We start from the raw sequence: 12482 nt of genomic DNA on the forward strand, positions 1-12482 counted from the left end.
TAAGGGTGGGGGTGAGGGCGAGAGGACGGCCATAGACGGTGAGATAGAAATCAAGGAGGCGGAAGGAAGGGGTGGTTTTGCCTACAATGATCGCCTGTCGGATATTTTTTGAACGTTTGTATTTTTTTGGTTCTAATAAAACCCCATGACATTCCAAGCATGTGTGTCAATTTGTACCTCTCTATCTACATTATTCCGTGATTTATTCAGTTTTCAAATTTATACTAACTTTTTGATCACCCGGTATCTCTACATACTACACGAATATGTAATAAGAAATGGGGGTTCCTATTAAAAAAAAAAAACGCAGTTGATATCCGTTTGACCTATGGCAGCGCCATCTAGCGGGCCAACCATAGCGCCATCTGGTTTCCCCCTTCAAGCTAGACGAGTTTCGCTCTTTGTAGTTTTTTCGTTTGATGCTTATTTCGTGAGATATTTGGCTCTGTCACTATGAATGGACCACGCAGTATTTTAACGATGTTGTTTGTGGTGTGTATATCACTGTCGATACTGTGCGGAAGTTAAAAATGCAAAATAAAAGGATATTGTAATCTAAGTTACGATAGCCAGTGCAGGAGATAATGGTCATTTGGAAGGTTCACTCGGCTGTGGACTGAGCTGAAACTGGATCAGTGGCTCGACTCACCGTTGACCTGCAGCTGTGCCGAGTGGTTGGCGCTGGCGGCGTTGTTGGAGGCGACGCAGGTGTAGGTGCCGCTGTGGCGAGAGGACAGCTTGCTGAAGAGCAGCACGCTCAGGAAGTCGCTCACCTGCTTCTCACTCACCTGTAGAAGTACATTACATCCGGTAAGTTGTGACACCCTCTGGGAGGGGGGGGGGACTACATACAAGGGAGAAATCAGGAGGAGGAGGAGGAAATTAGTGTTCAACGTCCCGTCGACAACGAGGTCATTAGAGACGGAGCGCAAGCTCGGGTGAGGGAAGGATGGGGAAGGAAATCGGCCGTACCCTTTCAAAGGAACCATCCCGGCATTTGACTGAAGCGATTTAGGGAAATCACGGAAAACCTAAATCAGGATGGCCGGTGACGGGATTGAACCGTCGTCCTCCCGAATGCGAGTCCAGTGTGCTAACCACTGTGCCACCTCGCTCGGTGAGAAATCAGGGAAAGATAAATAAGAATACGGTGTGAAACTTCCTGGCAGGTTAAAACTGTGTGCCGGACCGAGACTCGAACTCGGGACCTTTGCCTTTCGCGGGCAAGTGCTCTACCAACGGAGCTACCCAAGCACGACTCACGCCCCGTCCTCACAGCTTTACTTCCGCCAGTACCTCGCCTCCTACCTTCCAAATTTTACAGAAGCTCTCTTGCGAACCTTGCAGAACAAGCACTCCTGAAAGAAAGGATATTGCGGAGACATAGCTTAGCCATAGCCTGGGGGATGTTTCCAGAATGAAAGCTTCTGGAAGGCAGGAGACGAGGTACTGGCAGAAGTAAGGCTGTGAGGACGGGGTGTGAGTCGTGCTTGGGTAGCTCAGTTGGTAGAGCACTTGCCCGCGAAAGGCAAAGGTCCCGAGTTCGAGTCTCGGTCTGGCACACAGTTTTAATCCGTCAGGAAGTTTCATATCAGCGCATACTACGCTGCAGAGTAAAAATCTTATTCTGGAAGAATACGCTGGAATGTCAACTGAACAGGCTATAGGCCTACTACCCGACCACGACATTATTGCACTTGGCCTACCGCCGCTATTTCACGAGGACATGATGAACTATCTGACAGTATATGTACAACTGACCTGAAAGCATTGAAATGATATACATTTTCGTTAGCAGTTTTCGTTAGTCACCAATGTACTTGTTTACTGTAACGTCAGCGTGTGTTTCCGATAACTGCCACGGGAGGACAAGTGCAGTAATATCGTGGTCGGGTAGTGCCTACCTTGACACACGATATAGGAGAGCCAATATCACAGAGGTCTTTACCATAGTGCATAACTGAGGCTCTCTAGCGTCTGAACCATGATATTCTTGTGCAAAATTTAAAATATTATGTACGAGGGGCGTTCAGTAAGTAATGCAACACACTTCTTTTTTTCCTCACCCAATTTCAGTTGAAAATTTTTTTAAAACTAGTTGCGTAAAGTGTGGACGTTTAAGCCATACATCTTAACTCATGCACCGTCTTGTACCTCGAAACAGAAGACGTTTTACCATGGAACACGTGGTATTTGCTAATGAACTGAATTCCTTTAATGTCTTGTCTCGAAAATGAAAATTTGTGTTAGTTGCGAATAGATTCTATTTCAAAATGTTTTTACAAGGGCGTTCAGTAAGTAATGTAGGAAATTTTATTCCTCGGCCAGTTTTGGGTGAAAAGATTCGCAGTTTTTTGAGGAACATTGTGGAATATACCCTCTCCAGCTCTTATAGTTTCATGAAGTTCCGACAGATGGCGGTGATGTAAGTAGCCTTCAAAATGGCGTCTGTAATGGACGTGTGTTTCAAGTTGAGAGTTCCCGCTGACAAGGGGAGGCCGCCAATTGTGAAATTCAGATTCGATTCTCACTGCGCATAATAAAAGCTCATGGCCAGAGGTGTAATGTGGCAAAGCACCAAGGTGCACTTCTCAGCCGCTGTCGAGAAAATCGACAGTTAAAAGAAACCGTTGCGGTGAAATGCTCTCTACGGTTAGTAGTTTTATACAGCGTCGTGGCGCAGCGGTAAGCGCTCGGGTTCGTAATCGGCAGGTCGGTCGCCGGATCGAATCTCGCGCCATGTAACATTTTTTTTATTATTAGTTTTTTGTTTATATATATATAAACTATTAATGAATTGCTTATGCATTTTGGTGAAGGCGGATCACTCTCCAATTGTACCGCCTCCATTTTTCCGTTTGTTTAACAGGGTGTACCAAAGCTCTCACGTCCGCACTGATTTTCTACGATGTTATAAGTTGCGCTAGGGACCGCATCTACCTTCTTACGAAGTTAGGGGGCAACTACGCTGTTATGCGGCGGCTCGTTTCGGCCCATTCAACATCTGTCCTTCAAGTGTAACGAGCGAGTAACGGAGCTTATATTTCATACCTGCCACAGCAAATTCGCGTTCGTGGGGTCTCTATTCTAATTCGAACGTTTGACTTACGCTATACGTATTCGTTTCGGAATATCGTTTCTACGTCTTCCGTTAACTATACGTGGTTAACATTATGAAGACAATTAATAACACTTGTGAAATACAACTTTGTTTGCGGAAAACATAATGATGTTCGAAGTCGCCAGTTTTTCCACGACAAACGACCTTCAACAACTTATTATATGCATAATTGTTGCAACTGATTGCCGGGAATTATATATATATATATATATATATATATATATATATATATATATATATATGTGTGTGTGTGTGTGTGTGTGTGTGTGTGTGTAGACACATTTGAATAACAAATACTAAAAAAAAAAAATTGCATGTCGCGAGATTCGATCCGGCGACCTTTGGATTACGAACCCGAGCGCTTACCGCTGCGCCACGACGCTGTATAAATCTATTAATCGTAGAGAGCATTTCACCACAACGGTTTATTTTAACTGTCGATTTTCTCGACAACGCCTGAGAAGTGCATCTTGGTGCTTTGCCACATTACACCTCTGGCCATGAGCTTTTATCATGCGCAGTATGAATTGAATCTGAATTTCACAATTGGCGGCCTCCCTTTGTGAGTCTCTTTTGGCGAAATATCAGAGCAACGCAGATATTAATAATAGGCGCTTGCAGAACGTCTGCGAAGACCGAGCAGTGAACAAAGACAAAGGAGTGGTTAGGCGAGGCGTCTGTCAGCGCAACTAGGTCACAGAACTCTGTCCTATCTTCCGCGTGCTGGCCTGCTGCACACAGCTGAGACTCTTGCAATGTTAGAACGTGCAGACACTCTCACTACAGGCGAAGGGCCCATCGTACTCAAACACATCGCTGCACAACTGCAAATCTCTGATGCTAGTGCCGATACACTCATCCACTCAAAGGTGTCCGCCCGCTGGGTTCCTCACTGCCTAACAGAAGCCTATAAAGAGCAACGATGGGCCATCTGTGCGGAGTTGTGCTTGCATGTTACGTGGCTCATCGTGGAAATGTTTTGTCGGACACAGTCACAGGCGACGAGACATGGGTTCATCACTTCAGCGCGGAAACAAAACGGCAATCCATGTAGTGGCGCCGCGCAACCTCTCTTCCACACCCTCAGGTGGTAGAGTCATGGCGATGGTCTTCTGCAGGGGCGGGCAAACGTTGCACGTGTGCTGCTCGCGTGCAGGCGTCGACCGGGGCTGTGGCGACAGCCATCACGTTGCGGCAGTGTAGTAGTACCAGGCTAAACTGCTGACGCTGATGCGAAGCGACCACTACGTAGTGAACGTTGTATTTCAAGAACCGGAAAATGCAGAGTGAAACAAGGAAACGGAGAAGTGGAGATTTGCTATCTTTTAAAAAGGAATGGGAGAATCATTTTTTTGTTTATGCAAAAACGTGAAAATTAGAAATGTTTAATATGTGGCAGTATTCCCGCTGGTCAGCGGAAGTTTAGTATTGAACGCCATTATAACAAATTTCACAAGGACGAGTACAATTTATTGTCGGCTTTTGAGCAGATGGGGAAAGTGATTGAGCTTAAGAACAGCGATCTGACGATACTAAATGAATCTGTAGTAGTTGCTGTGGTCGAGAGAGATCTGCAACTTTCTTTCGTCATGCTTCTCATCTAACTGATTTAACTTTTTATGGAGCACTGTTTTCAATTTTTCAGGACGACAACAATAATAGCCCAGCGGTACGTGCAAGTTATAAGATTGCGCTTAATATAGCGAGAGCTGGAAAACCATTTGCTGAATTAGTAAGTCTCGGTTAAGAGCAAACATCAGTGATGAAAATTTAAGTAACTGTTTGCGTTTGTCTGTATGTATAAATTTTATTCCACTCCACCTACGATAACTAAATAAAACGTATCGTAGGTAATAGGTACTCTTTCAAACCACGATATCTTTCAAGCACTCCTACTAACCTTATTCCTTCTTTCAATAAAGCAAAGCTAGGAAACAAAACGCATTGCAGAGGAAGGAGCGGACAAAAGACATGGTGGGGAGGGGAGATAAGCGGGTGGCCAGTGGGGAGGGGAGATAAGCGGGTGGCCAGCTTGCCCCTGTGTGCACGCAGAACACCTGTTAACTGCACGCGTGCAAGTGCACCGCACACGTGCAGGATTCCTGCCCGCCCCTGGTCTTCTGGGACTCTGAAGCGGTTATTCTGTTTGGTGTCCTCCCTCGTGGTGCAACTATCAGCTCTGAAGTACATAGCGCTACACTCAGGAAACTGAAGAAACGACTTTAGCGTATTCGTCGCCGCAAAAATGCAAACGAACTGGTCGTTCTCCATGACAAAGCATGTGCATACGTGAGACTAACAAGACTGCACTGGAGTGTTCTTTCACATCCACCCTACAGCCTGGATCTCGCACCTTTGGGCTCCGTAGGCCCAATGAAGGATGTGCTCCATGGGAAGCGGTACGTAAATGATGAGGAGCTTATTGATGCAGCAATATGTTGTCTCCAACGTCGACCAGTAGAGTGATAACATAAGGGCATACAGGCTATCCAAGTAAGGTGGGGTAAGGCCGCCGCATTGAACGGAGATTATGTTGAAAAATAGGCCTCTGTAGCCAAAATAGTGGGGAATAATATGGTCTACTGGAATTCTGAATAAAAGCAACTTTCTTTCAGAAAAATATATGATGCATTACTTATTGAAAGCGCCAGTATTACCTTTGAAACAGCATGAAGGATGGTAATGTGATTGTTTTTATGAATTTGTAGCATGACATTTTTGGGCTAAGGCTGGTCACTGCTATGAACACCAGCGTCGGATTTCCTGTTTCCAGGGACGGGGGCTGTTCTCCAAACTGGAGATAACAGGCCAGGTTTCCCTTAATCCGGCTAAATGTGTGGTGGTCATAGCCAACCCCGCTCTTTTCATTTTGGTTCAGCAGTTACCTGACCTATTTGATGTGACCCAGCACGACTTCCTCTTTTCTGCCAACCTTTTCATCTCGTACTGTAGCTGGTAAATTCTACAATAATGTTCCCTTACGTTGCAATGGAAGAGTTTCAATCACTGATATATTTTATACACAGGACCGTGTTGCCAGCAGCAACACCACAAAAATCGTCAATGTGACTTCTCCCTTTTGTCTTACTAATTCGTATAATTTCAATTTTATTTTGAAGCAGAATCGTTCTACCGTTCGTAAGAAAACCTCACGATTGACTTCAAACGCTCGTATCATTCAAACAAAATCACAGCGAAATTCATCCATTCAAACTTTTTGCCAGAGATATAATTTCTTCAACTTTCATTTGCCATATTTCTTGAATAATTATTAATGTATTTTAACCGTTTCTTCAAAATGTCTCAGGGCATGATAACGCTGTCTCAGACGAGTACATGGGATCTCTGCGTCCTTTACAGTGATCGCTCAACATCTGACACGGACCTTATATGTCCTACCAGGCCTCGTAACAACAACAAACATGAGCAACACTAATGCATTCTGCTGACCATTCTAGTTGTCACGGAAAGCCGCCACTCTAATCATTTACATACTCGCCGATGGTGTGTCCGTGTACAAAGAACATAGACATTTGACCATGTCTTCTGGGCGCTTCAATTTTTTGTCAGGCAATGTACTTTTGTTGTCCTCAAAAATGTTCAACTTACAGAGGTAGGTTTTTCTCAGTAATCTTATGGACAAGTGCCGCTGCGAGGGCAACTGGTCATCTTGGTAGTAAAATCTGATACAGAACCTCTAACGCTGCGTTAGAGCCTCATCCCTTCTCTCTTTACTTCCATACTTGCCTTCTGTGCTTCGGAAAGTAAGGTTTTGAATTTAGATGAGAACGTATGGCTGAGTATTTGCGCACTGTACCTGTAGGGACTTTGGAATGGGGGCCTTGTCCTTGAGCCATGAGAACCGGATGGGCAGGTCCCCAGATGACACTCCACAGCCGACCTGCGCCCTGGCACCTTCCCGCAGGTTGGGTTGAAATGTAAAGGGAGCCACCACCGGCGGACCTGTAAAAGTAAAAGTGTTGTGAAACAGTACCGTGATAGAAATCTGTCATCGTGTTAACCTACAGTAGTTGCAGTTGCGATTAATACACGGAGTGTTTCAAAAAGATTCACACAATTTTACAAGACTACAGTTTCTATATGAACGAAGATAGAAATTGCAGGTAAATTTAAACTTGTACATCGAAAGTAGTTTATCTCGGCACCGTGTATCACAGAAGGGGCAAGGTTCTTAAATTTTAGTTTTTCATACTTCTAATTTGGTGAGTTGGAGAAAGTATCGTGTCCCCAAGAACTAAATTTGACTGGAAATTCGCAAAACTTATTGAACCTCAGACAGTTGATAGATATGCAACGAATACTTGTAATGTTGATTACTTTGAATCCTAAATGGTAAGCATATTTTATTAGTATATGCAAAGTTCATATTTTTATTTGATACACGTGAATATGAATGACATCTTTTTGACACAACTATGTGAAATTACGTACGTCTTATGATCTGTATCCGTCGAATCAGCCATAAAGGATATCTTTATTCATGTACTAATTGCTTTGAACTATAGAAGATATGGGTCGCACCCTACACAGGAGAGCACCGAGCGGCCTACGACTCAGACGTAAGATAATTGAAGTCCCACTCCACAGAGTCAGCCGCTCGTGGTCTCGCGGTAGCGTTCTCACTTCCGTAGCACGGGGTCCCGGGTTTGATTCCCGGCGGAGTCGGGGATTTTCACCTGCCTCGAGATGACTGGGTGTTGTTGTGTCCTCTTTATCGTCGTCATTCATCCCCATTATGGTCGGAGGAAGGCAACGGCAAACCAACTCCATTATGACCTTGCCTAGTACGGCGGTGCGGGTCAACCGCCTCGTTCCCCTACGCTCTGTCAAGAAGCATGGGACTTCATTTCCACTTCATAGACGATTCACACAATAAGGATTATGTTCTACATTCGCCACACATCACACAAATACTTCCCAAGTGGATATCCATTCCTCAGACTTTGATACAAACAGGTGCACAGCTCCAATTAGCAGTAACTGCCTCATGTCAGTTAGGTAGCCAGTCAGTCAGTGCCACAGGACAGAACCTCAAGGCAGTACCTCAAAATACTGTTTCACGAGTCATTTATAGTCGCCACCAAGAAGAGCCAAACTGGTCATCATAAGAGGCCGTGCTGAAAATCAATGCTCCGAATTTAATATGTGAAAACTCTTTAAGCTTTCTAAATAGCACAAACGTTACTAACATTCTACATCTTTATTCTTCATATCTAAATATTTATTTCTCAACATAGTCATCCTGGTGACGAACACATTTCTGCCAACGACAGACGCGTCGGCACTGTGGAATGTTTGTCAGCCACAAGCTCACCTATCCTTGCACCGCTTCATCACTATCAAAGTGAAGTCGTCGAAGTTATTCTTTAAGTTTGGGAAACATTTGGAAATCACATGGGACCAAGTCGGGAATGTACGGAGGACGATCGATGTCAGTGAACCTAGCAGACGTCCAAGGGCTCGTGAGTGGCGTGGCATTATCATGCTGATGGAGAGTTCTTGGAATTCGTGCCTCCAGTTTTCTGAGAGTCTCGCAGTACAACAACATAGTTACGTTGTATACCGCTATGGGAGACGCTACGATTCGGAGCCCTCTAGCGGCAGATGGTTGCAGTTTGTGTTAGCGAAGCAGGGAAGTCGATCGAGTAAAATGCGTGACGTGTGATACCTCAGTCGATCTTGAGAACTGCATAAAATATTCAAAGCGTTGAAAGCGAGGTTAGCCATCTTTCACTGTATTTAGGACCATACTACTGCTTAAAGACATATCAGTGCAAGTGAACATTGATCTATATATCCCACCACAGTCTTCATATTCCTGTTAAGCATTGTAAAACTTCTTTCAATAAATGATTGTACTGTATATTGTTGCTAACCTGTGCTGCCATTTACTTCTCTCTATGGCTGTTGCGTAACCCTGTTTGACCCTCTTTACGACTCCGTATAGCTGTTGCTGTGTGTAAACAAGCCGCCTCATAATATAAATTAACAATCCGAAACAAATTAAAATCGGAATCATTTACAAAATCCTTCAGGATAGTAAGAAAAGTAAGTGACAAAAAAAAGTTACGTTAAGTCTGTTCAAAGACAGGCAACAGGAAAGAAACTTGAGAAATACGCTTATTCAGTTGTGATAGCCCTCTGCAACATTTGTCCGCTTATAAAACTTCACATCTGACCATGTTAATCAATTTATTGTATTGTTTTCGTGAGTTCTATTATTTGATGTTGATAGGCATAATTAAAATTGAATGAAATGTATTTTCAGAGTTACTTTTTTGGGCTGATTGATTTAAGTGTATTACAGACCAGCATTCCACCTGATCAACATGGGAAACCTCCCAAAATATCCTGATGAAGCTGGCCAGTAGAATCGACTTCTAACATTGTAGGACTGAACAAAGGCCGTTCTCGTCTCCGTGGTTTGACACATCACCGAACAGCCATTGTACTAGGATTCGTAACTCTATGGCTACTTGTCGTTCTAACGTTACTTTTGATAGAGTTTGAGAAGGTTCCAATTCATGAAGAGGACTTCTTTCCAACCTTGAAATTCACACTCTTTTTCTTTCTTCTCGACTGACACATTTGCGACCACAGATGAACACACCTACAGTGTTCTGCAGCGTCTACAACTACAGTTGTTCTGCTGTGTAAAACAGCAAGTGGACTCAGAAATCCGACACAGGTGGTTATTGTCCACAGTGAAATGGAAAAATATTATTGTGATTACGTTGCGGAGTAAGGAGGGGGCGTCTCTGTGGCAATTGGGGACAGGTTTCAGGCAGATATACTATACCCATGTTGATGATGTCTGCGAATGGCAACCAGAGCCCGTGTGCCAGGGTGTCTGATCGTCCTTATAACAGCTTTCAGTTGAAGACGACTTTCTTACGGGATATACTGAAGGGGAACTGCTATGATGGTTTTTCCACAGATAGAGCCATCAAGCTAAGTGGAATTAAGGGTAATTATGATAGTACGAAGAGTGATGAACAGCCTTCTCTCTCTAAGGTTGCCATTCATTTGCAGGGTTCCTGCCCATTGCTTTCAGTCAGAACAAAATAACAGACTTTTCCACTGAAAAAAGGAGGCGTGTGATCACCTCCATACAATGGGACACTATAAAGTGACATGTGGCTTTCGAAAAAGTGTATAGAGGCAAAAGCGGGAGGTCAATAAACGAACTGATGAAATAGCAAGAAACGATTGAAATCTGTAGTAGTGAAACGTCATTACTACAACCAGGATAATTAGTAGACAAAGAATGTAACATCTATAGAAGGGAAGTCTGAGAAGCTGTAGAGATCTCTAAAAGAAGATAGTAATTTTAACGGAGATATCGGCTATGGGCTTCCATTTCGTGCCTTCCCGTCATCAGGAATGTATATAACCAGCGGGTAGGGCCAAATCTTCGACTTGTAAAGAAGATATTAGCAGAGAAACGTTAGGGACAAGCGTGTAATGGCAGTTGTGGGGAAGGCGAATAGTCGTCTTCGGTTCACTGGTAGAATTTTGGGAAGATGTGGTTCATGTGTAAAGGAGACCGCTTATAAAACACTAATACGACCTATTGTTAAGTACTGCTCGAGCGTTTGGGATCCCTATCAGGTCGGATTGAGGGAGGACATAGATGCAATCCAGAGGCGGGCTGCTAGATTTGTTACTGGTAGGTTTGATCATCACGCGATTGTTACGGAAATGCTTCAGGAACTCGGGTGGGAGTCTCTGGAGGAAAGGAGGCGTTCTTTTCGTGAATCGCTACTGACGAAATTTAGAGAACCAGCATTTGAGGCTGTCTGCAGTAAAATTTTACTGCCGCCAACTTATATTTCGCGGAAAGACCACAAAGATAAGACAGATTAGGGCTCGTACAGAGGCATATAGGCAGTCATTTTTCCCTCGTTCTGTTTGGGAGTGGAACAGGGGGAGAAGATGGTAGTTGTGGTACGAGGTACCCTCCGCCACGCACCGTATGGTGGATTGCGAAGTATGTGTGTAGATGTAGATTTCGATGTAGAATGTGGCCTGTCAACGCAGATTTTACTTTCAATTACCTTAATCCAGCTCAGTTTCAACTTCAGAGGTACTAGTCTATGGTGGTGGTGTGTGGGCCGTTACTCACTGTCGACGGCCAGCGCCACTTCCCCCCGGGCGACGTCCCCCTGGGAGCCCCTCACTGTGCAGACGTAGACGCCCGCGTCGGCGGCCGGGTCGACGCGCAGGATGTGGAGGGCGGCGCCACCGTCGCGCAGCTCGCGCCGCAAGTCACTTGTCAGGGGGACTCCCCGGCGCTCCCAGGAGACGCCGCTGATTGGGTAACCGGCGTACGGGCAGCGCAGCGTCACCTGCCCAGACTCCACGGCCCGCACCGGGCCCGGCAGGGGTCGCACGTAAGCAGGGCCTATGGGAAGAAAGCAGCACTCTCTGACGGAACATGAATGAACTAACTTCACCTCTATATTTTTAATGGTCACTTGTTTTCCGAATGTTAAGACTGTCTGATTCATTTGTACCCTTCATCCCTGGGTACCCCTAAATCTGGCGTCCTCAGTAATCTCTGTGGTATACTCCAAAATTTGTGTCACTCTACACTAAATTTTCTACACATCTTTCTCCGTTCTCATATCAGTTTATTAAGTCACTTGACTTATATTCTGGAGAACTGTAGTTCAATTACCAAAGGCTGTTTAGATTTCAGTTCAACATGATTTCCCTAAATCACGATTTGGACAGTACCTTTGAATATGTCAAAATATGGTTTAAATCAAACAATGGAAGATCCAGGATGGAATGTAACAATACGAGAGAAGGAAAGTTGCTACTCACCACATAGCAGAGACGCTGAGTCGCTAAAGGCACATTAAAAAGATTCACACAATCATAGCTTCCGGCCATTAAGGCCTTTGTCAGCAGTAGACACACATACACACACGCACACAAACACTGACACAAGCTCAACTTGCACACACGTGTGCAGTCTCAGAGTGCTGAAACTACACTGCAGTGTAATTTCAGCTCCCTGAGAGTGCAGACGTGTGTGCAAGTTGCGCTTGCGTGAGTGTATGTGCGTGTGTGTATGTGTGTCTATTGCTGACAAAGGCCTTAATGGCCGAAAGGTATGATTGTGTGAATCTTTTTATTGTGCCTATCGCGACTCATCATCTCCGCTGTATGATGAGTAGAAACTTCCCTTCTCTCGTATTGTCAAAATATGGTTTATTATTTCATACGATGTATCGGAGCCTGTTCAGTTGGTGTATATTTCTGCCAATTATTGACATTACAGGCCTAATTTTTATCAACACTGCTTCTGTTGCCCAAAACGTAGAACATAAAG

At 44.5% G+C, this 12482-nt stretch overlaps 1 protein-coding gene across 1 annotated transcript in view; it reads right to left on the bottom strand.

Moving 5' to 3' along the window:
- LOC126456813 (Down syndrome cell adhesion molecule-like protein Dscam2) overlaps positions 1–12482 on the bottom strand; it is a 389296-nt gene that overhangs the window by 201079 nt on the left and 175735 nt on the right. Inside the window, exons 9-11 of the mRNA XM_050092611.1 lie at positions 11268–11546; positions 6939–7084; positions 650–788 (exon numbers count right to left, since the gene is read on the bottom strand). Of these exons, the coding sequence (XP_049948568.1) occupies positions 650–788; positions 6939–7084; positions 11268–11546 (564 nt within the window). The remainder of the gene's footprint in view (positions 1–649; positions 789–6938; positions 7085–11267; positions 11547–12482) is intronic.

Source organism: Schistocerca serialis, chromosome 1 (assembly GCF_023864345.2).
Source record: "Schistocerca serialis cubense isolate TAMUIC-IGC-003099 chromosome 1, iqSchSeri2.2, whole genome shotgun sequence".
In the NCBI taxonomy this organism is placed as follows: domain Eukaryota; kingdom Metazoa; phylum Arthropoda; class Insecta; order Orthoptera; family Acrididae; genus Schistocerca; species Schistocerca serialis.